The 21,927-nt window shown below is 54.0% G+C and overlaps 1 protein-coding gene across 1 annotated transcript in view; it reads left to right on the forward strand.

Annotated features, from left to right (window-relative positions):
- The window catches only part of STK10 (serine/threonine kinase 10), a gene marked incomplete at its 5' end in the record, with an annotated part of 50,182 nt that overhangs the window by 10,438 nt on the left and 17,817 nt on the right, over nt 1-21,927 (forward strand). Inside the window, 2 exons of the mRNA XM_082489766.1 lie at nt 2,194-2,358; nt 20,806-20,854. Of these exons, the coding sequence (XP_082345892.1) occupies nt 2,194-2,358; nt 20,806-20,854 (214 nt within the window). The remainder of the gene's footprint in view (nt 1-2,193; nt 2,359-20,805; nt 20,855-21,927) is intronic.

The raw sequence follows: 21,927 nt of genomic DNA on the forward strand, positions 1-21,927 counted from the left end.
CATACTGTGCTCCCGGGTTTTTTCAGGTGCCTGCAGGGCCCCGGCATCCTGGAAGGGCTGAGCTGGCTGGGACCCCGCCGGTGGGAAGCGTGCGATGGCTGACCTCCAAGGGAAGCCCCACCTCTTCTCACAATATTTACTTCCCCTCCTTGGACCTCTCCCAATGCCGTAAGTGCAGAGCAAACACAGTGGGGCACTTCTTGCTCCGATTCGGAAGCGCCCGTGCTTTTCCCCGTGCTCGCTCTGCTCCGCATCTCCCCCTGCCCGGCTCTGCCCGCCCTCCTCTGGGCAGCGGGTGGCAACTTCGTAAGAAACAAACCAACCTGAGCGAAAGAACCCCCCTAATTTCTTCTGAAACCAGCACGAGCTGCTGTCTTGCATGTGGGCAGCGAGCCCAGATGGAAATGGGTTTGTCCCCTGTGGTAAAGACACAGCTGTCTGTGCCAACTCACGCGAACGCAGCATGTCTTCAAAACCCAGCAGAGTCAAGAGTCCCTTATTTTCCTCCCGACGTTGAATGGTTTTCCTCTTATTCTCCCTCCCCCCCCCGGGCTGTTCCTCGGTACACAGTTTTACTATCACCTAAGGTATATAAAACTGTTCAGTGGGGCTTGTGGTGTTTACACTGGGAATTAATCCTCTTGTAAGCTCCCCCGTAGGTTTTCCAAACACAGATATGTAAACTACAGAGGAATAAGAAAGGTCACAACCAGAGCTCGCTCAGTTCCTCTGGTGGCAACATCCACGGTGGGACTTTCTCCCCTGGCAGAGAGGCAGCCCGGAGCGGGTGTGATGGAAGGAAAAGGGGTACCGAACTGGAATCGCGCCGTGGGGGCTCTCTGGTGTCAGTGGGGAGCAGGACGGGTGGGCTGTAGGGATTTCTCCTGTCCCTCGGTCTGCTGATTCAATGAGCTTCTGGGAATGGTGGGGAGCTCCTGAGGCAGCAGCTCCCGCCTCGGCCCCTCTCCCAGCCTGTGACCCAGCTCACCGTGAAGCCCTGTGTGCAGGATGTCTCGCAAACGCCCTGGCGGCCCTTTGTTGCAAGCTTCTCATTTTTTTTGCAACTATTTGCACCCGTTTCCAATTGCAAAAATGCCGGCTTGGCCCGGCCGTTTTGGGGGAAGGTGATGGACGGTGCTGGGTGGACGATGCTGAAACGGTCCCGTGTTGGCATCAGCTCCCGGGCTCGCCTGGCACTGCCCCCCCCGCAGGTCCTTGCTGTTAGCCAAGCCTTTAGCCAGCTGCTTTTTCCCCATGCAGGAGGAGCGGGGTGATAAGAAACGTGTTTGCGCATGCTTCCAGTCCAGCATTAATAGCCTTTTTCTGGTGTGTGGCACCTACAAGCGGAGCAGCCCCCACGCAGCTATCGGTGACCCCCTCCCGGGCAGTGAGAGCTGCTGGGGGAAGGGTGTTTGGGGGGGGTGGGGGGAGCTGCTAACCCAAGGGTACGCTCCCGTGTTGTTGTGAGGAACGGGGAGGGAAAGTCGGCAGAAGTTTTCCAACCACTAGGACAAAGAGGTTTTGATGGTTTTTCTAGTTAATTGGTGAATAAGCTGGTTAAAGGGACCGTCTAAACCAGAGGGGGCAGTTGGGAGAGCACGTGTAGTGTTTTTCTTACTGTGATCTGAAGAGCTGGGCAATATGCAGCACCGGGCGTGCTGGTCAGTCCTGGGAAATCAAAATGCACCCTTTTCTCCTTACATTTTTTCTCACGTGTTCCCAAAAACTGCCCAGGTGAGGGTCCTGGTGAGGAAGGGGAGCGTAGGGATGTTCGGGGTGGAGGTGGTTTGCAGCTGTACTGTGCATTTGGTTGGATTGTCTGTGTCCTCAGGACTTCTCTTAAATGGAGCTATCGCCTATGCCGTTAGCCTCTATACGCTGAGCTCTTCTTGCTTCCATCTTTCTCATGCTCCAAACAATAGGATGCCTCTCCTTTTCTAAAAGCCTCTTTCTCCCCACGGTGGGAAGCGGTGTGGGCATTAGAGCCTGGAGGGAGGAAGGAGGATGCCTTGGACCTTACCCGGCATTCATCCTCTCTGCGAAACTACAGGCAGGTTTAGGGAGCAGAAATGCATGTGCAAGCATCCGTGCTTGTGTTGTGGCTGGTACCAGTCAGGCTGAGCGGGAATTGTGCAAGTACTGTGTGCTCCTGGCTCCCCTCGCCTTTGTACTCACACCGGTTTTGTCTTGCAGGCGAAGAATAAGGAAACCGGTGCTTTAGCGGCTGCCAAAGTCATCGAAACAAAGAGCGAAGATGAACTGGAGGATTACATGGTGGAGATTGAAATACTGGCGACCTGCGATCACCGGCACATCGTCAAGCTGCTGGGAGCGTTTTATTGGGATGGCAAGCTCTGGGTAAGAGGCTGTTGCTGTGTGTGACCTGTACAGCTGTGCGTTTCTCACTCTGCAGAGAGGAAATGGCTAATTTATGGTGAAGCAGAACCTCTGGAGCAGCTTGAAGCATCACTGAGAGTTAAAAATGACTCACAAGCTGTGCTTTACCCGCTGAACGAACAGTGCCGGGATTTTCCCCGCTTTCTTTGATGAGCAAACTGTCTTCTAACTCAACCTGCTTATAAATAGCTCGGGGAAGATCAAGAGATCTTCCCAGTGAAGTGAAAACTGGAGTTGGATTTTTTTGGGGGGGAGTTTGTAAAGGTAGAAAACGCAGCACAGATAAGGGCATCTGTTCCCCACTCAGTCCCTCTTTTGAAAGATCAGATGGAAGGGTAACCCTGTAGTTTATTTGTGCCTTGTTTCTGGCTCAGCATCTGTGATACAGAGGCAACTGATAGCCATGGGAAACAGAGCTCTTGCTGTGGAGGCACAGGGACACAAAATGCAGTGCAGCGGGTTAGTGCAATGGCTAGTTGTGCTGCCGCTGGAACAGCAGGATCCCGCATCTCCTTCCCCTAGCCCAGCTGGTATATATATATATATATCTATCATTTTTTTTCCCCTGCCTGCTGTTTTCTTTCAGTCCCTGGCATCAGAGGAGGGTGAGTGTGAAAGGCTCCTTCCTCCGTGCTGCTGCAGGGAAGGTCCAGAGGGCTGGAGAACCTTTGTATGCTTGTCCCGGGCTAGACTCGGATCATTGTGTGCCTGTGTCGAGATAGTGGAAATCAGGTGAATATGAGGATTCGCAAACCCATCTTCTTGGCCGGTTCATCTGCTCCTTCTTGTAACTACTGGCAAGTCGGGGGAGAGTCAAAGGGTGCTTTCAGCAGCTCTGTTACTTTTTCCTTCCTCTTTTTAATGATAGCTTCGTGGCCTCCCAGGGTAATCTTACTAGAGTTAAAAAAAAAAAAAAAAAAAAAAAAAGAGATCTTCGCTTTTGAGACTTGCACTTGTGTGAGCTGAGCTGTCGGAGCCGTCGGGCCCTGCTGCTTGTGCCGAGGGAGCCGAGGCCGGAGCGCGGGCTGAGCCGCGGGGCTGTTGCTGGAACAGCGCGATCCACGTCCAGCTCATTCCTCGGCTAAGCAATGCGGGAGAGGTACTGTTTTATTGGGCAATGTGCACTTATTCAGCGAGCGCCTTTTGCAATGGCAGCACGGCCCAGTGTCCCTTCTTAGTTACAAATCCATCAATAAAGCCCCCAACTTCCCCGAGACGCCCCGCTCAGACCGGCTGCGGTACCCAGCGCTGAGCGCCTCCTCCTGGGCATCTTCTCGCTTCAAGGGAGCTGGGCTGCACCTTGTCCACAGACTTGGTATTTGCGTGGCTACTGATGGCGATGCCGAGCCCTGGGCACGTTAAAGAGCAAAGTAAATATGTACCCTTCTAAGGAAGCGAGAGGCAAACATCCCTCCTAGGAGGGGACTTGGGATTTGGACGGATTGCAACTGCAGCAAAACTAATCTTGGCAAAGTTAAAAAGGCAAACATGCACCGAGCTTGGGTGAGCGGGGGCTGGTTCGTGTTCCGCCCTGTTGTTCCGTTTTTACCTCCCTGCTCAGTGCCTGGCCTGCCTAAATTCTACACGTTGGCCTCGCTCGCTCTCTCTAAAATGTCAGCCCCCTCCCCTTTCCCCTTTCCACCTCCTCCCCGCAATAGGAAGCTTTGCCTTCCTTCCTGTAGGGAAAATGGATTGCAGAGCTCCTCGGCGCTGCTTTTGTCTAAGGAGTGCTTTGTAATGTCATATGCTTGCCGACCTACTAAAATTAAACCGCCTCTTTTGAAGCTACTGGAACAAGAGCCTCCTGTATGCGGCTCTCCCGTGAGGGCAGACATTACAGCCCCGGCCATTGTTTTGGGGGAAGGATCGTTCTCTTTCTTTAATTATTTGCGTGACTTTTGCGTTTCATTGCTCAGGCTGTTCTTATTAATTGCTCTAGTGTTTTACTGGCTTTGAGGGACGTAAATAAGCCAGGCTGCTCTACTTCTGGAAGGCTTCTAGTCGCTACCGGGTTTTGCCTAAAGTCAAAGGCTTCCGCTTCTCAGTCACCGGTGCTGCTGGGGAAAATTCGCACCCAAGTATAAACACCGGCTTTCATTGTCTTGTCTGTATCCCATCCCCATTTCTGTCTGTGCGGTTGTTTTAGCCAGCAGTTTCCTGGACCGTTTGCAAATGGTCCGTTTGCGCGATGGGCGCGTGGACTCTGCTGCACTTTTTTGGCTTCGAGTGGCTCCGGCTTTGGGTAAAACTGCCGCGGGTGCGTGTCTGGTCGGCCGTCCGCTGTGGGTTTCCTTGTCCTCGCAGCCCGGCGGGGAAAGACGATGTTCAAAGCGAGAAAGGGGCAGGAGCGGGAGCAGGCAGGCGGGCTGGCGAGGGGTCCAGACGTGCCCGACCTCCTGGATGGCGGGAGCTCTCCGGCTCTGAATAATTTACGGCTCGGTCTGTGCCACAAACGGCCTCAGCCGACGGCGCCGAGAAGGGCTCTTGCTAAATCAGCCTGTTGACTGTTCTCTGACTCTTGAATTAACAAGGAAAATATGTGAGGGAACCTGGCCTTCGGTGGCGGCTGCTGCTGCAGAGGCTTCCTTGTCCCCCCCTGAGCTGCGTTAGGTCCCCGTGGTTCCTCTCTGCCAGGGTTTGGCTTTGCGCGTCAGTAACCAGAAGGTGACATGCAATATTTATAGAGCAAAAAACAACCCCGCTGTGCAAAGGGAAGTGGCTTATCCTACAGCAGCTGCTTTGAGATCCAGAGCGCTTGAAATGAAAGCACAAACCAGCGAATTCCTCTTGCTTTTATACCTGGTTGGCATCAAGCTGAAGGAGGACAACCCCAGTTTTCACGTGGGACAGAGCAGACGCCCACTGTGAGCCACAGACAAGGGCTTGGAGGACCCCAGGACCGGTGAGGTGACAGCATCCAGCGTGAACTTCCTCAGCATGTAAATACACTGCGGGGATGCTGTGCCCTCACCAGCAGTTGCTATCTCGTTCCGTTTCCCTCCCTTCGTCGTCTTTCCTTTGCTCGTGGCAGAGGCACTCTTGTGCCGGTGGAAAACAGCCCAGGGAGGCTTGCAGAACTGCAGTGGTGGGAGCTTTCATGATTTTATTTTATTTTTATTATAAGCCCTGTGGCATTTGATGTTCTTTTGCATAAATCCCAGCTGCTGGCGATGGGGGCACCAAATGAAAGCCTGAGAATCTCAGGCTATAAAAGAAAAAAGTCTGGTTTGAGTCTTTGTGGCTGGGCCGCATCTTAAAGTCTTTTTTTCTGAAGTGCGATGTAGGACTTGGAAACACAAAGGCAAATCCCCCTCACCCAGTATACAGATAGCTTTAAAAACGGACTTCTTAAAGCTATTTTGTGACTGAGGAATGGGGCTAAGGTATGGGGTTTGAATGCTTGGAATCAGTGGTGCTGAATTCGTGCTGATAATTATTAGTATGTGGGAAAGTAAAACAACAGTCCTTGTGTGTTGTGTCCCTCTTGAAGGCTATGTGGTTTGGGTTTTTTTTTTTTCTTCTCCCTTCCAAAACAACACAAAAAGACTGAGACCTCAAAGGAAGGGAGGAACTTTTGATCTCCTGCTTCTGAGCATCTCTGCTGCTTCCGAGTGTCTCCTCTAGCAGACAGATGAGCGGGGAGGAAAATCTTGTTTGGAGTGATGAACTCGGACTTTCCTGCAGGAGATCTCCGCTCCCAGGGGACGGTGGGTGTCTCCGCAAGACAACCCAACACGCTGTGGCAGCTGATCCGTGGAGCAGGGCAGAAAACCCGGGCTCCCTCCTGCAGGAGCCTGTCGAGATGCTCCAGCATCTCCGCAGGGTTCTCTGGAAATTAGTTGAAATGTCATTTGGCCCCAGGTATTTAACCGCGGGACTCTTGTCAGCGGTGGGGACAGCTTTTCTAGCGAAGCACCCGGGGAATTCTCTTCCCCCTCTTTTTCTATAAACCCTGGTTGCTATAGCAAACGGGGCTTTGGATAAACAGACGTTTCCTGGAGATCAAAGCGAAAATCACTGTACCGTGCAGGTAACCCTGCCCTGCCAGAGCGTTTTGGGGAAGGTTAATGTAATCAGCTCAGAGTTTCTTCTCACTGGCCCGCTGTGTGGGTATGTAACTCCTGGAGCTTGCAGAGAGACACCGGCTTTGTAGCTCGTCTTTGTACTTCCCTTAAAAAAGCATTTTGCATTTTCCGTGGGCAGGCCCTGACCTGTTTAGCCAGGGACTTTTTGGATTGTTACCCCTTTGATATGGATGTTGACTGGAGATTTGAGCATTCTTGAAAATCCTGTATCATAAACGTTCATTATCCCATGCACTAGACTGCTGGGCTATGTAAAGCATCCGCAGCTTTTAATTCTCTTTAAGTTGGAAATACCTTTTCTTTAAAACAAACAAAAAAGAAAGCTGATAACAGTGTCGGATTCCCTAAGGTTTTCCATAGCGAAGGGAGGTTGTTGCAGCTCGCAGGGATGTCTCGCAGGGTGAGCAGCCTGGGCTGTGACTGGATGCCCGCGGGGGACCCCTTTGCACAAATGCTGTACCAGACCGGGTCTCTCCAGGCTTCTCAGTCATCTCTCCCCGAGGAATCTCGGGGCTATTCATGTCCCTTTAAAATTTCCCTTGGCAGGAGAGTTGCAGTCTAAACTGGCCCTTCCTGCTTGGCCTTGTGCTCCTGAAGCTTTGTCCCAAACATCCCCCCAAAGTGCTGGAACAGTCGTTTGCAGCTCATGAGTGTTGAACTGTGCGTAGTGCTTGAGCAGAGTGGAGGAGAGACCCAGAAAAACAGTGTGATCCCCAAACTGCAAACTTTGTTCAATAGCTGGCCAACCTCCTAGAGGAACAAGCCTTCCCTTTCTCTTCCTCCTTTCCCCCAACTGCAGAAACTTCAATCCATGCCAGATTTGTCCCAAGCCCTGAGAGCATCCAGCGCTGTGCTGCCAGCAGGGACATGCTCTGGTACCCGTGAGATCACGGAATCACGGAGTTTTCAGAGTTGGAAGGGACCTCTAGAGATCACCTAGCCCAACTCCCCTGCCAAAGCAGGATTGCCCAGAGCACATCACTCAGGACTGCATCCAGGCGGGTCTTGAAAATCTCCAGAGAAGGGGACTCCCCCCCCTCCCTGGGCAGCCTGTGCCGGTGCTCTGTCACCCTCACCGTAACAAAGTGTTTCCGTGTATTTGAACGGAACTTCCTATGTTCTAACTTGTGCCCGTTGCCCCTCGTCCTGTCACTGGGAACCGTTGAAAAGAGCCTGGCTCCATCCTCTTTCAACCCACCCTTCAGATACTTGTACGCCATAATAAGGTCTCCCCTCAGCCTTCTCTTCTCCAGGCTAAAGAGTCCCAGCGCTCTCAGCCTTTCCTCATAAGGGAGATGCTCCAGTCCCTCAGTCATCTTAGTTGCTCTTCGCTGGACTCGCTCCAGCAGTTCCCTGTCCCTCTTGAACTGGGGAACCCAAAACTGGACACAGTATTCCAGTTGTGGCCTCACCGGTGCAGAGTAGAGGGGGAGAATGACCTCCCTCGACCTACTGGCCACACTCTTCCCTATGCAGCCCAGGATTCCATTGGCCTTTTTGGCAACAAGGGCACATTGCTGGGCCATGGATAATTTACTGTCTACCACGACCCCCAGATCCTTCTCCTCAGAGCTACTTCCCAGTAGGTCCGCCCCTAACCTATACTGGTGCTTTACGTTCTTCCTCCCCAGGTGCAGGACCCCGCACTTGCTGCGGGATAAGCCCTGCTGGGCAAACTGGTGTGGGGGTGGTGGTTGCTGGACCGGTTTCTACATTTCTACTGGTCCAGAATGTGAGTGAAACAGCAAAACGGCCCCAGTCACTTCTGCAAGGTGGGTAGGCGAGGAGCAGATGTGGGCAGGCGCGCTTTGGCCAGGACATGGCTGTGCAGTAAGGATATCGCTGTGTCCCCTCCCTGTCCTTAGGGTCAGCTGGATGCGCATCATCTTGGCTGGGGATGGAAGCTGGAAAAAGTGATGTAGCCCAGCGGTTTCTCTGACGCATCCCTGGGTTTCCAAGGTCAAGCAATTCACTGCTCAGAGCAGCACAATTGACCAGAGTGGGTCATCACTTCTGCTCCGGCCTCGGGACAGTGTCTTTGCCAGCCGGGACTCTGCGGAGCGGCTCTCTGGTTGGCATCCTCCCTCCCCTTCCCGCCACCCGCTGTCTGCCTGCGGAGCAGTAAGGCTTCTCTCTGCCTTGCCCTTATGCAGGTTGTTTACTGCCTTTCCCAAAGACATGGAGGTCTAAGTCGTCTTCTGGCCTCCTCTCCGCTGGAAAGCTGGGCAGCGGGTTGCACGGGACCAATGTATCTGCTCTGCCTCGTGAACGTGAGCTGTAGCATTCAGACTCCTGGCAAGTCGCTGGAAGTCCTGTTGTGGGTAAAACTGGGGGCTTTCCCTTAAAGCAGGGATGGAAACGGAGAGATTTTGATCAGCCACCAAGAACGATGTATGCAGCAGGCAAATTACCATAGCCCGGCCAAGTTCAAGAGCGCTTCTACAGGTAGCGACATGACAATACAAACTAAAATAGAAACCTTTGTCTACCACCCTTTATACGGGATAACGTTGCAAGAAGGGGTTATTGAAGCAATAATAATGCCTTGTGATTGCATACCCTTGTCATCTATACACTGTGGAATGCTTTTATAAAAGAGACCTGGTGTCATTATCCCGGTTATTAGAAGGGGGAGCGGAGGCACAGACGAGAATTTGCCTAAAGTTTGCCCAGCAGGTAAATGGTACTTGGGAATAAGTCTTATGTGCTGAATCCCAGTATGGGGTTATAACCATAAGGCCATAGTTTTATGAAAAGAAAGCAGCAGACAAGAAGCCTATAGGCAAATCAGTTTTCAAAGCACTTTACAACTTTGTTTAGAAACGAATCGCAATAAGCCGCGTTCCCACTTGGCTGGCTTACCAAGGGAAACACTAAGGAACAAGGTTTGCATATAAATGAATATTTATAAACTACCTGTGTATAGGAGACAGTGCCTTGAAACCTAGCTCCAGACTCTGCCCTGGAACGAGCAATAGAGCGCAGGTTTAGACTTCTTTATTTCAGATATAGCCTGAAAGTTGTCATTTGGGAGGGAGGGATGGCCTTTCACAGACCTTACAGCTTGGGGTGGTTTCCATTGACTTCGAAGCCCTCACTGAAACAGTTAAATGGCAATACTCTCGTCTTGTGTGATGGATCCAGGCACCTTGTGTTGTGAATTTGGGGATAATCAGAACAAATAACTGTTTCTAGGGAGATGCCGGGCAGGAGTGGAAAACTTGTGAAGTCCTTTGCCACCCCTTCAGCGAGTCATCCTCCTGGCCAGGCGAGGCTTTGAGGCTGCACTGGAACTGCTGGCTGTTAATAAAAGACACCGGGAAACTTGTCCTGGGTCAAACTCCAGCTCTCACGGTGAGCTTTGCCCTTCTGAAATGCGTCGTCTATTTTCGATGCTGGCACAAACTCCAGATGCTCGAGGTTGGGGAATCTTCTCACTGAAGAATGCAACTCTTTCCTTTTAGCTATTTATTTTAAAGGATTTTCTGCGTTTGGCTGCCCATCCAGTAACAAATGCTCATGGTGAACAGAGTGGCCTCTAAATGCTGATTAACTCGGGGAGAGAAGGGTGATCCCAGTCACAGCCCTCATAGCAGCGAAGGCTTTGCCCCCTGCCCGGGCAGAGAGCCACCCCCCGGGTGTTTTTCTGGTTTCTATAGCAAACGGGAGCACTGGTCTTCCTCCTGCCGACCCTGCTCCGCTGAGCTTGGCGCTGGGAGCGCGGTTGCGGTCCGGTCCCCGAAGGGAGAGCTCATGAAGGAGCCTGTACGTGTTGCAATCAACCCTTCCTGCAGCGCTCGGCAGCCCAGGGACCGCTGCCTGGTCGTGGCCGTGCTGACTCGCTCTGCTCTGCATCGCGTAGCTGTTCGCATTCGTTGGCTGTGTGTGTGCTGGGATTCTCGTCCCCCTGGGATGCTGGTTAGCAAGTCGGGATGGCAAATTCTCAGGGGTTGGGTATCAGCCCTTGTCAAAAGAAACTGACCTGTGTGATTCTAGCAAGGGGAAGGATGCTTTTGGCAACATAAAACCCATTTGGTTAAAAACTAAGAGGAGTTTTGGTTTGTTTTCTGCCAAAATTTCAGTAGGAATGGGAATATTTCTGCTAACCTGTGTGTTTGGGGGGGGGGGGGGGGAGTTCAAGGAAATATTTTGTCATCTCGGAATGATTTAGATGTGGAAAAACTCATCCTCAGTCTCCCTGCAATCAGCAGGGAGCTCGGCGTTTCAAGAGGCGTATGCAGTGTTATCTGACTTTGTTCTTGATAAAGCTTTCCTGCTCTGAAACTCCGTAAGCCTTGGGTTTCCTCACTTGCTGCCCTCCATCTTCTTCCCCCCACTCGTTATGAGGATAGACTTTTTTTCTTTTTTTTTTTTTTTAATATTTCAAATATTTTTCTCTGTCAGTTATTTTGTTCAGAAAAGGGGGGAGAAAAGGTTTATTATATTTAAAGTCTCTGAATAGCGTCCTTGTCTGTAAGGGAAAATTGGCAAGCTTGGAGCACTCTCTTACAGAGAGCTAATTATTTCGCTTCCACCTACAGCATACTTGCCATGTCACACAAGCTGTTGACATTTGTGCTCTGCTGTGGCAGCAAAGAGGCTTCTGGTGGCTTCTGTATTGTTTTATGGCCTCTGCAGTGTGTGCTGAGGGCCGGCGGCAGCCGGAGGGGAGCGCGGAGCTGGCGGCTCTCGCAGGTGCTGGTGGTTTGTCGGGTGTTCGTCCCCTCTTGCCTTGGTGGCACGCTGGCCTCGTGGGGCTCTAGGAGTGAGGTTGGGAAGGACGGTGTGTGTCCTCAGCAGGCTGTTGTAGTGGTTTGCCCTGTCTTCAGCCCCCAGCAATTAGCCAGAGGAGCTCAGCCTTGCTTTGAATCAGCCCATCTGGCTCACGAGCAACGCTGGCGTAATCCGCTCCCCGCTTTCTTCCAGCCCTTTGGCACGTGTTGGGTGAAAAGCGTTGGGCAGGAGGGTGGCGGGGAAAGCGCCAAGTTAAGCGGGCGTAGGAATGCGATCCACCTCCTCCCTCCGCTCCGTAATGTAAACTTAATCCTTGGACTTCAGTCGGAGCGGAGCAGGCTGGCCGAGATAACGGGGGGACTCGACACGCTTGGAAACAAAGCCTCACCGGTCAGCACGCCCCTTCAATTTAAAGGAGAGGGTAGATCTGACCAAACAGTGTTTAAAAAACCAAGGTGGTGCTCCCCAAAACCAGCCGCTGCGGTCCTGCCCGCCCCGGTGCTATGGGGGGAGGAGGGGGCTGATCCGGCATGGCTCCTCTCGCGGCCGGCGGGACGGCACGGCCCTGCGGTGAACCACCAGAACTCGGGTTCAGACGTCAAGCAGAGGGAGTAGAGGTGGTGCCCCTTGACCGTGGCTAAAAGCGGTTTCTGTGCCTAAATATATCACTGCGTTCTTTCCACCAGCGAGGAACAGCTCTGTCCTCTGGGGGTTGTGTCACTCGGATGCTGAAGCCCCTTTCTCAGTCCTGGGAGGTAGAAGCGTGTCCGGAGTTTTTGCTGGAGCCATGAGGATGGGCTCAGCCCATCAGAGCGGGGGACATGATGGGCTTCAAGGGACAGGGGACAGAGCCACAGGGGGTGGCTCTCCACCCCATGCTCAGGTGTTTGGAGGTGCTGGGTGTGGGTGGAAGCCCCAACAGATAAGTAGGGCTGGATATGAGGTGTTAATGGGGAAAGCACCTGGCCTCCCCGTGTGTCCAGGCCACAGCCGGGCTGTGGAGGCGGTGCTGGTGTCTCAGGGCACGTGTGGAAGTTGCCGTCTCTGTCCCAGGTGGCTGCTCCAGCGTGGGACTGGGCTTTGCCTGTGTGCCCGTGTTGCGCAGTGGTCTTGGGATGGAGCTTGAGGTCCAGATCCGTCGTTTATCTGAGCAGCTTTTGGGCAGATGGCCATCTATGTTCTTTTTGCTCTATTTCGTATTTGTTGCAGCCAGTGTTTCTGGACTGGGGGCACCCCCTCCATGGGTTTCGTGCAGATCTTGCCCCCTCCCCCCCTCCCATCCCCCCCAAATGCTCCTGACCATGTCCGAGTCCCGTTGGTGCTACAGCAGAGCGCAGAGTTTGGGAACAGAACTAGCTGCTGCCTCTGCCCTTTATTTTCCACGTCATGTGTACTATGGGGCTGAGCCATAGCGTGGGACAGACACCAGCAAGCTGCTGGGTGACTTTGATACTGAAGAACTGGATGGGAATGGCCATCACTGGCAACAGGATGGGAAACTTTCTGCCCTTCTAGCACCAGGATGGAGGGCTGTGGGAGGATGCAGTCCTGGACTGGCTCAGTCTCCTCTGCCTCTGAGTCGAGACCAAAAGCCCTAGAGACTGTCTGGTCTCTTGGCTTCCCACCGCTCCTGCAGGCTCGCCACCCCCAGGGGCTCTGCGAGAGGGACCGACCTGCAGCGTGTCCCCTGCCCGTGTGCGGCTGGAGGGGCAGCAGCGGGGGCTGGCGGGGAGCGAGGAAATGCTCTGCAGCCGCAAAGGCAGCGGCTGTTACTCAGTGTGGCCGTCTGTCGAAATTCAGGCAGTGGGACGTGCCTTGCGAGTGCCACCTCGCCTCCCAGCCACCAGTTTTGCTGTGGTGGGAGGGAGGATCCAGACTTCCCCCCTTGGGCAATCCCCTTACAGAAAAGCGGGACCTGCTGTCCTGCTGCAGCCTAAAGAGCAGCTTTGTAAAAGTGCCGTAAAGGGGTTTCTTCCCCCCTTCCCTCCAGCACGAGCGGGGTCCACTTTCTCCCCTGCGCTGGGGCTTGTGGTGGGGCCTCCCACGGCCTCCCTCACGTGGTGCCTCCCGTGTAAGATGGCTTCTGAAGTGGTGTCCATCACCCGGACGGGCTGGGAGGAAGGGTGGGCTTCAGTTTGCAGCATTGCTGACTTGGCAAATTGGCCCAGCAGGCACGGTGATGGCAGTGGGAGGCAGTGGAGGGGGGGAATGCTGACACAGCGCCCGGGGGCATCAAGGTTTTGGAGGTGGGAGTCCCTGTGGACTGTTCTGCACCGTCCTTCCCACCCACCCCTCCCGTGGGGCAGCTCATCCCTCTCTGCAGCGCCAGGAGAGCCCTGGGGCAGCCACTCTGGCTCTCTCTCTTTTCTCTTTCCCTTTGTTGCGTTTTTGCTGAACGCGAAGGATTCCTGCCCCCCACCCTGCCCCTGAATCACGGGAGCGGTCGCTGTTTGCTGCCTTTCTTCCTCTTTCCCTGTAAGCGGGCGGGCGATGCCAGGAAAGCCCTGCTCTGCCCACTGCGGTACCCACGCAGCCGCCTCTGCCCCCGGCTCCTTCCTCCCGCCTCTCCCTCCCGGCGCCGCACATGGTGACCTGCCGCCCTCCTCCCGCCGCCCTCGCCCTGCAATGGCAGCTCCGCATGGAGAAGGACCAAAACCTGCTCAAACGCGGAGAACACCGAGATGGAAATGAGTGCTGCTAATGGTAGCATCCCCCCTGGAGCTTTGTGCCAGCTCAGCATCCTGAAGAGGGGGGAGGTGGAAGGGGTGCGATGGCTGGCAAGGAGGCAACCCGGAAAGCATTTTCCTTCACCAGCCCGGTCTATAAGTGGAGCACGGTTTACCACGTCTACTTTTCTCATCTCCCCAGTCCCTCTGTGGCAGTGCAAGGCAGGAGAGCCGGCGGCTGTGCCGGAGGGTGCTTTCCGCTGTGGGTGGTGAGGACGCCTCGAAGTTGCCCCACGAACGTGGCGGAGCCACGAGGCTGTGCGTGGGCGATGGAGGCTGCCGCGGCAGCAGGATGCTGTGGGTTACCTTCTCCCCAACGGCGGGCAGCTGCTGAAACAAACAAAATGAAACCCTCTGCTGCAGATCAGGAGAGGAAATTGCTGAAGTGCTTCAGTTTTGAAGCCGTTTCTGGGCCAGGCAGGGTGGATCTGGGGACAGATGGGATCCTGGGGACACAGGCAACCTCCCGTGCCCGCTGGTGCTGATGCTCAGGGCTCGGTGTGAAGGGAGGTGGCTGGGTGGTTGTGGCGCGTGGTGTGATGTGCACCCACGGAGTAACGGCCCCGGGTGCTCTGGAGCACCATGATGACTCCAAAGCAATTGGGCTATTCAACGTGCAACTGCAAAAGCAGCAAAGTGACAGGAGAAGCCTGCAGGCGCCTGCCACCGTCAGCGACTGGGCTGCCAGCCAAGGGCTCCTCCATCCTAAGGGAACCTGGTGGCTTCCCTGTGCAGGGACTGCATGGCTGCCCAGGGCTGCCACTGCTGAGATGAGCTGCCCCCAACTTCCCCAGCTGATGGCTTCTTCCCCCCCCACACCCCTCTCTGACTGGACGAGGCATTTCGGCAGCGCTGCTGCAGAGGGAACAGTTCGTGGCCCTCTGACATGCCAATGGGATGAGTAACGCTTGGCTGAGGGTGTGTCCTCTCCTCTTAATTGGGCTTCAGTTGCAAATCTCACTTCAGGGACATCAGCTTGTCCACCCTTGGGGACTGTGCAGTGTTTGGTAAAAATACCTTTCAAGATAAGCTTTTTTTTTTTTTTTTTCTTAATGTTGTGGAAAGTTCTAGGAGTTCAAACACACCCAAGAGGCAGGACCAGTCCTGCCCAGGGTGGGAGGAGTGAGCAGGTTCTCGGTCCTACCTGGGAAGACTTCTGGTATCTGGGCAGAAGATGCTGTTCCTGGTTTGTCAGACCCAGAAGCTGCACCGGGCTCTAATCCATCCTAGCTTTGCTTTCTGGCTTGGTGTCCCTCCATCCTCACCTGGTGTAAGGTGCCGGAGGGATTCTCCTGGCACGGTGTCTGGTCTGCTGTCTTGAGCTGCAACGTCATATCATGCTTTTTCATAATGCCCCCTCGCTCGGGTACAACTTGAAGGCCTGTGTCTTTAAGAGCACCTAATTTAAGCCATAGCTGTTTCATACATATGTATGTATATTTATTCTCCTGGGCAACCCCAGGCTCACTGGACCCTGCTTCCTCTCCTCCCGGGCAGTCACTCAGCGCTCCAGCAGCCCAGAAAAGGGCCTCACCCCCCCCTCCCACCCCCACCCCCCCCACCCCCCCCCCACCCCCCCCCCAGCCCCGCTCCCGCTTGGGCTACAAAACGTGTCCGGATCCTGCTGTGCCTAAAGGCAGAATTAGGATGAGCCATGGGAAAAATCAAGGTCACCAGCAAAGCCCTTTAACTCGAGCGGACTTTTGCTTACAAAACTAAATTTAAATTTCATTTTCCCTGTGCAAAAGTTTTCCTGAAAGGGAAAAATTATATGGCTTCTGCACGCAGACCTCAATTCACACTTTTCCACTAAAGGTATAGAAGAAAAGGGCCCTTTTTTTTTTTTTCTTTTTTTTCCTTTCCTTTTTTTCTTTCCTTTTTTTTTTCTTTCCTTTTTTTTTCTTTCCTTTTTTTTCTTTCCTTTTTTTTCTTTCCTTTTTTTTTCTTTCCTTTTTTTCTTTCCTTTTTTTTTCTTTCCTTTTTTTTTCTTTCCTTTTTTTTCTTTCCTTTTTTTTCTTTCCTTTTTTTTCTTTCCTTTTTTTTCTTTCCTTTTTTTTCTTTCCTTTTTTTTCTTTCCTTTTTTTTCTTTCCTTTTTTTTCTTTCCTTTTTTTTCTTTCCTTTTTTTTCTTTCCTTTTTTTTCTTTCCTTTTTTTTCTTTCCTTTTTTTTCTTTCCTTTTTTTTCTTTCCTTTTTTTTCTTTCCTTTTTTTTCTTTCCTTTTTTTTCTTTCCTTTTTTTTCTTTCCTTTTTTTTCTTTCCTTTTTTTTCTTTCCTTTTTTTTCTTTCCTTTTTTTTCTTTCCTTTTTTTTCTTTCCTTTTTTTTCTTTCCTTTTTTTTTCTTTCCTTTTTTTTTCCTTCCTTTCTTTCCTTCCTTTTTTTTTTCTTTCCTTCCTTTTTTTTTTCTTTCCTTCCTTTTTTTTTTTCTTTCCTTCCTTTTTTTTTTTCTTTCCTCTTTTTTTTTTTTTTTTTTTTTTTTTTTAAATAGCAGTCCTCAAACTGTGGTACGAAGGTTTGGGAGGCGGCGCGAGCGGGTTCCTTTCCCTGTCTATGGACCAGCTGCCCAAATCTGTTGCTGTGCGTGCAGCCGGTGCGTCCCTGTTGAGCCGCGAGCGAGCCCGGGCCGGTGGCTGTGCCCCCGGGCCCCTGGGCCGTGGCGTGGGGGCCGAGCCTGCGGGGCTCTGGCCGTGTCGCTCAGACAGCTCGCTGATGGGAGCCAGCGGCGACCTTTGCGTGTGCCTGTGTGGTGTCGTTGCGACTGCCCGTAGACGGAAAACTGAAACGCCAATAGCGCCTAATCCCCAGGATTTGTAACGGCTTTGGGGCGGCAGCAGGAGGGAGAGCTGCTGCTGCGTGTCGCCCCCGGGAGCCCAGCGGGGCCGGGCAGGCTTTGGCGAGGAAGTCTCTGGGTTTCTTGTGCGGAGGAAATCGTTATAAACAGGATGTTTGCTCCAGCCCCGCTCCCGGCTGCTCGCCGCTGACCCCGCAGCAGGAGCTCAGGACCCCCCTGGCCCAGACGCCAGCTGTGGGTGCCCCCCCCGGCTCTAATCAGTGTGAAGGACCGCTGTCAGCACGTCATCACTGGGGCAGAGACCCCCACGGGTCTCGCATCTCTGTCTCACAAGACCGCAGGAGCTTTTTTGGGGGGACTAGGTGTGTGAAAGCTCTGTTGTGTTGCGCCCCGCTGCTTGCGGCTCCGCAGCGAGCTCCGTGCTGCGTCCCAGGTCCTGCGCGTCGCGGGGGGATTGCCGGGGCAGCAGCCCGTGTGGCACTGAGAAGTTAAATGCAGCGCTGAGGTTGGCACTGTCACCAGAGCGGTTACTGCTCCCTCTGTGGCTTGGGACAGCCCAAATATCCAAGCACATGGAAACAATCCTAAGCAAAGAGTTAAACTCTTTGCAGCCCTCGGGTAAATCACCAGCCTGCGCAGATGCACATGCTCTTGTCAGCAGTTCTCTCCTGGGACCCTCCCAGCTCGTTCCTCAGCACGGCCGGAGCGGCAGACTGCCCACCCCGGGGTGTCAGCGACCGCCCGAGCATCCCCCTCCCCGCTGTGGGACCGGGGAGTGCGCCGGCACAGCCTCCGCTCTCCGCGAGCATCCTGCATCCCCCAGCTCGCACGGAGGTGGCCACGCGCTGCTGCCACCGGGTCTGCCTTCCTGTGTGCTTCCATGGTAAAAGGCTTTTCAGGCTGGCCCTCGTCCTGGAAGGAGGTGTGAGTGGTGTATGAGCTATGGGATTGCCAGTTGCATTTATTTAAATCAGGTTTTCTGGGCTGGAACGAGCCCATTAGGTTTTTGGATGTTCAGACTATCTGGCCACACCCATAATTATTCTTTTGGCATCTCTGCCCTTGTCGAAAATGCATATTTTTAAGCTTTCCATATTTCCCATATTCCCAGTGCCTGGCTTGCAGCCTGCTGTGCCTGCATAGACATTCGTGGTCATGCTGGTTCAGATGGACTGATTTCCCTAATTTTCTCATTGCTAGACTGTGAACCCAAACGAAACTGTGAACCCAAACGAAACTTCGTGTGATCCGGAGTAGGGTGCGTTGTGCTCAGCCCTTCCCCATTTAAAAGCTCAGCGTGCGGTGGGCATCAGAGGACATTTCAGCTGTGCCCCGGTAGGAAACAGCACAGCATCTGCCCTGGGGGGGGGACGACACGGGACACCGCATTGGGCTCCCGAGGGCTCTGCTGACCGGGGCAGCTGTGACTGTCACCCCGCTGGCTGCCCCCTGTGTTTCTCCCCCTCCAAATTAAAATTAGGTTCCTCAATCTGTAGGCTGTGGAAGGGGAGCTGTGTGAGATGCCAGGGGACTTCGTTTAGTTGGGGCGTACAGCGGCAGAAGCTGTAAAGCTGCGCGCTGAGCATTAGCAGTGACGGCACCCGGGTCACCCGGATGGCAAATGCCACGGTAGCAGCTGATTCGGGCTGGGTTGTTTGATATTTTAGGAGTGTTTAGAATTGAGAGCCGAGCCTGGTAGCACAGACAAGCTTCTCATCGGGCCATGTCTACCGACTGAACATCAGGGAGGCTGTTGCTTGAAGCGGGAGACCCCCGTCTCTGGGTAGGTGAGTCCCTGAGCCGCCTGGGTCGGCAGGAGCAGGAAAGGATGAGACAAAGGAAACCCTGGGCTGCGATTCAGTGATGAGACAGGCTCCTTTGGTACAGGCTGGTTTTCTGCCAGCCAGAGCCGCGTAAAGCTGCGACGCTCAGGCTTAACGTGGGATCGGTCTGCACTGTCCTTCTGCAGCCGCTGCAAGCCCTGCACCGTGGGCTCGGGTAGTGCAGCCAGCGGCCACTCGCTCTTGGTTGGTCTGGGCTAGCGGCAGGTTGGATGGTCTGGCAGAGGGCAGGTTCCACATGTGGGATCATGGTACTGCTGTGTGGAGGTATCACCAGGCTGGTGGTGCCAGCGGAGCCCCACCAGCCTCCCAGAGCAAGGGAAAGCCCTTGCCTTCCCGGTTGCCATTGGTGTGGGACTTGTTCGGGGTTTGCTTTTGGCATTCTGGGCTCTGGAAGGGCCGGTGTCCACTGGTGGTGTTAGTTTGCTCTGATGAACATGATGAGGCACACTATGAAAATAATAGAGCTGCGTTGGGGTGACGACGGGGCACAGAGGTCCAGTGGAGATCTCGGTGCCTGGGGAGACGGTGGCAATTCTTGCCTTTCTGTTTGCTGGTGAAGCTGCTGATACTCTGGTTCAAGATATAAACTCAAGCAAGGAAAGGCATGTTGACGTGGCCCGTCGGCACAAGGGCTCTGCTCAGGCTTCCTCCTGGCCAGGCTCCTGCCCACCTCCGAGCTGGTACAGATTTATTCTCCTGGTTCGTGAATGGTTCGCGTGTCTTCCCAGCTGCTTCTCTCCATCTGCCTGTTCCCCAGCCTGCTTCAAATGCCTCCCCAGCCCCGGCCTCTGGTTATTCTTCTTTGCTTCCTCCGCCGATGCCTGTGCCAGGCTGCCCACCCTGCCTGGGTTTCTTTTCTCAGCATTGTCTTCCCCCCCCCCCCCCTTGACTTTTGGACCTGGGCTGATTCTTGCAGAGCAATTCAAGGTTTGCTGTGCCCCAGCACCTCATCCTGCTCCCCATTTCGCCCTCAAAACAAAGCAGTTGCGTCTTCCACCATGGCCCAGGTTGATAATAGCGTTTCCCTTGTCCACGTGTAGGAACTGCAAGACAAAAGGGTGGGCTGTGGCTTGCCCGGAGCTGCAGGGTTAAACCACGGGAAAGAGGGAGCTTGAACCTTCTCCCCTCAGCTCCTGGTCCAGTCCTTAGAGCAGCGTTTAATAACATGACCTCCACTTGAAGGGCTCAGAGAGCTGCGCTGGTAAACACTGCCTTGGGTTGGTTCAGTCGTTGTCCTCAAAATAAACTCTGGCATTTCACCTCTCCGGTATGTTGCCCTGTGTCGCCTCGACAAGAAGAAGAAGAGCTTGTCGGGGAGGTGAAGCATCTCTTGTCCTTCCTAACCCCTTGGCTGCTTGAAATTTTAATCTCTTTATCTGAGCAGCCTTGTCTACCCTGCGGGCGCTCCCCCCCCCCCCCGGGAAAGGCTCCGTCTGGGTTTGTGCCGGGGTTGGGGGGAAGAGGACCTGCGTCCCCGAGGTGCGGGGGAAGGTGGGTGCTACCCAGCCGGTGGGAGCATGGGGGGGGCGGCGGGGGCCGGGCAGGCGGCCATGCGGGACTGGCGGGACCCCGTGCACATCTCCTGGGAGAGAAACAGCAGCAATCTGGTGAATGTACTCGACCTCTTTATTGACATGTTTTCTCCTCAAATTGCTCAAAAATCAAGAGAGCAATGAACTACTGAGCAATGGGTGGGGTGGGGGTGGGGGGGTGAAAAAAATTGAAGACCCAGCAGCCCTCCCCATCTCTCACTTGCCAAAGAACATCCCGCCTGATTTCTCCCGGCCACGTCAGCTCCCAGCTATGACAGCTATCTCATCCCGCTGGCAAGGCCGCTCTCTGGAGCAGCCCTTGCTCCAAAATGCGATGGGAAGAGATGTAAACAGAGAGGAACCCGGAGCCGAGGCTGTCTGCTCAGGGTGGGAGTCCAGGTACGGGGCCAGGCACTGCTGCTGGGGGTGTCGCAGCCATGGGGATGGTCCCTCTGAGAGGGCTGCTGCGCGCAGGATCTGGCCCCAGGGCTCGGGTGATGTTCTGTTCGTGCTGGGGATGCCTGGGGGGACGTGTCCTGGGAAGCACCGAAGCCTCTGCATCCCTGTGTGGGGCAAAGGGGCGGATTTGCCATGTGGGGAAGCAAAACCCAAGGCTTTTGCCTCCTCTTCCTTACCCGGTGGGCTTTGCTCAGTGAGACTCAGACCTGACTTTTAATTCCTCTCTCTTTGTTTCCCCAGATCATGATTGAGTTCTGCCCAGGCGGGGCGGTGGATGCCACCATGCTGGGTGAGTGCAGTGCGCGGGGCTGGGCTCTTCTCCGTGCTCCGGGTGATGCCCGCAAGGTGTTTCCAGCCTTCTGGCAGGCTTTCAGGGGCAACCTTGGGACAGACGGCAGGCGTGGGTGTCCCAGCTTCTCCAGCTACTGTCTCTCTCCCATGAGTTTGCCTATTTTCATACCCGGAGCAGAAGGTGTGGCAGCCCGGGGGCATTTCTTGAGCTACTTTGATGTCCTTTTGTGATTTAAATGCTGCTGGGATCAGCAGATCACAAGGCTTGGGGAGAAGGGAGAGTCTGGCTGGAGGGGAAAGATGGCTTTAAATATTTATCTGCCGGAGGCACCGAGTTGCTCGGGATCCTGTTCCCACAGCTTCGCGGGGAGGGCAGTGGGGCTGAGATGTTTAATCTGGGCGCCTGTCGTGATGAATCTCCCGGGATCTTCTTGCCGACTTCTCCGTATGGTATCGGTCATCTGGTGAAGCAGTAGAGCGTCCGAATAAACTGCAGTTTGCAGTAATTCCAAGAATCTTCCCATTTTTAACTCCTCCCTTCCACGTAGAGCCACTGGGATAGGGAGTGTGTGGGTGTTCCCCAAAACAGCCCCGGCTGGCGCCACAGCCCCTCTGTGCCGGGGCTGTACGGACCCCAGGGGGGTGACATCCCCTCCATATGGCAAACACAGCGCTCCGACGGCCTCTTGCCCGGAGCCCCTGGGACAGAGCTGTGTCTCCCAGGCGTTACTCCCTTTCCACTCTGATATTTCCAAAGGCCTCACTTTCTTTCTATTTCTGGGAAAAGTATGGCCCCAAATTTGTCATCTTTAATTCAGCCCCTAAAACTTGTGCCTCCTTTAGGGAACTTTTTTTTTTTAAAGCAGGTCCAAATCACTGCATGAAAAAGTACCTTTTCTGAAGTGCTGGAGGAAATGATGCCGTACCCCCTGGAAGTCCTCACCGGGGGTGCCCCATCTCTTGGGACACAAAAATCCCCCTGAGCATTAGTGGGGCCGTGTCCGTCGGTCTCTGGAGGACGTGGGAAGGGGGAGCAGAGAAAACCGTGAGCGAGTGGCCTGGCTGCAGTGC

This window comes from Vanellus vanellus (assembly GCF_965231255.1).
Source record: "Vanellus vanellus genome assembly, chromosome: 13".
Taxonomy (NCBI): domain Eukaryota; kingdom Metazoa; phylum Chordata; class Aves; order Charadriiformes; family Charadriidae; genus Vanellus; species Vanellus vanellus.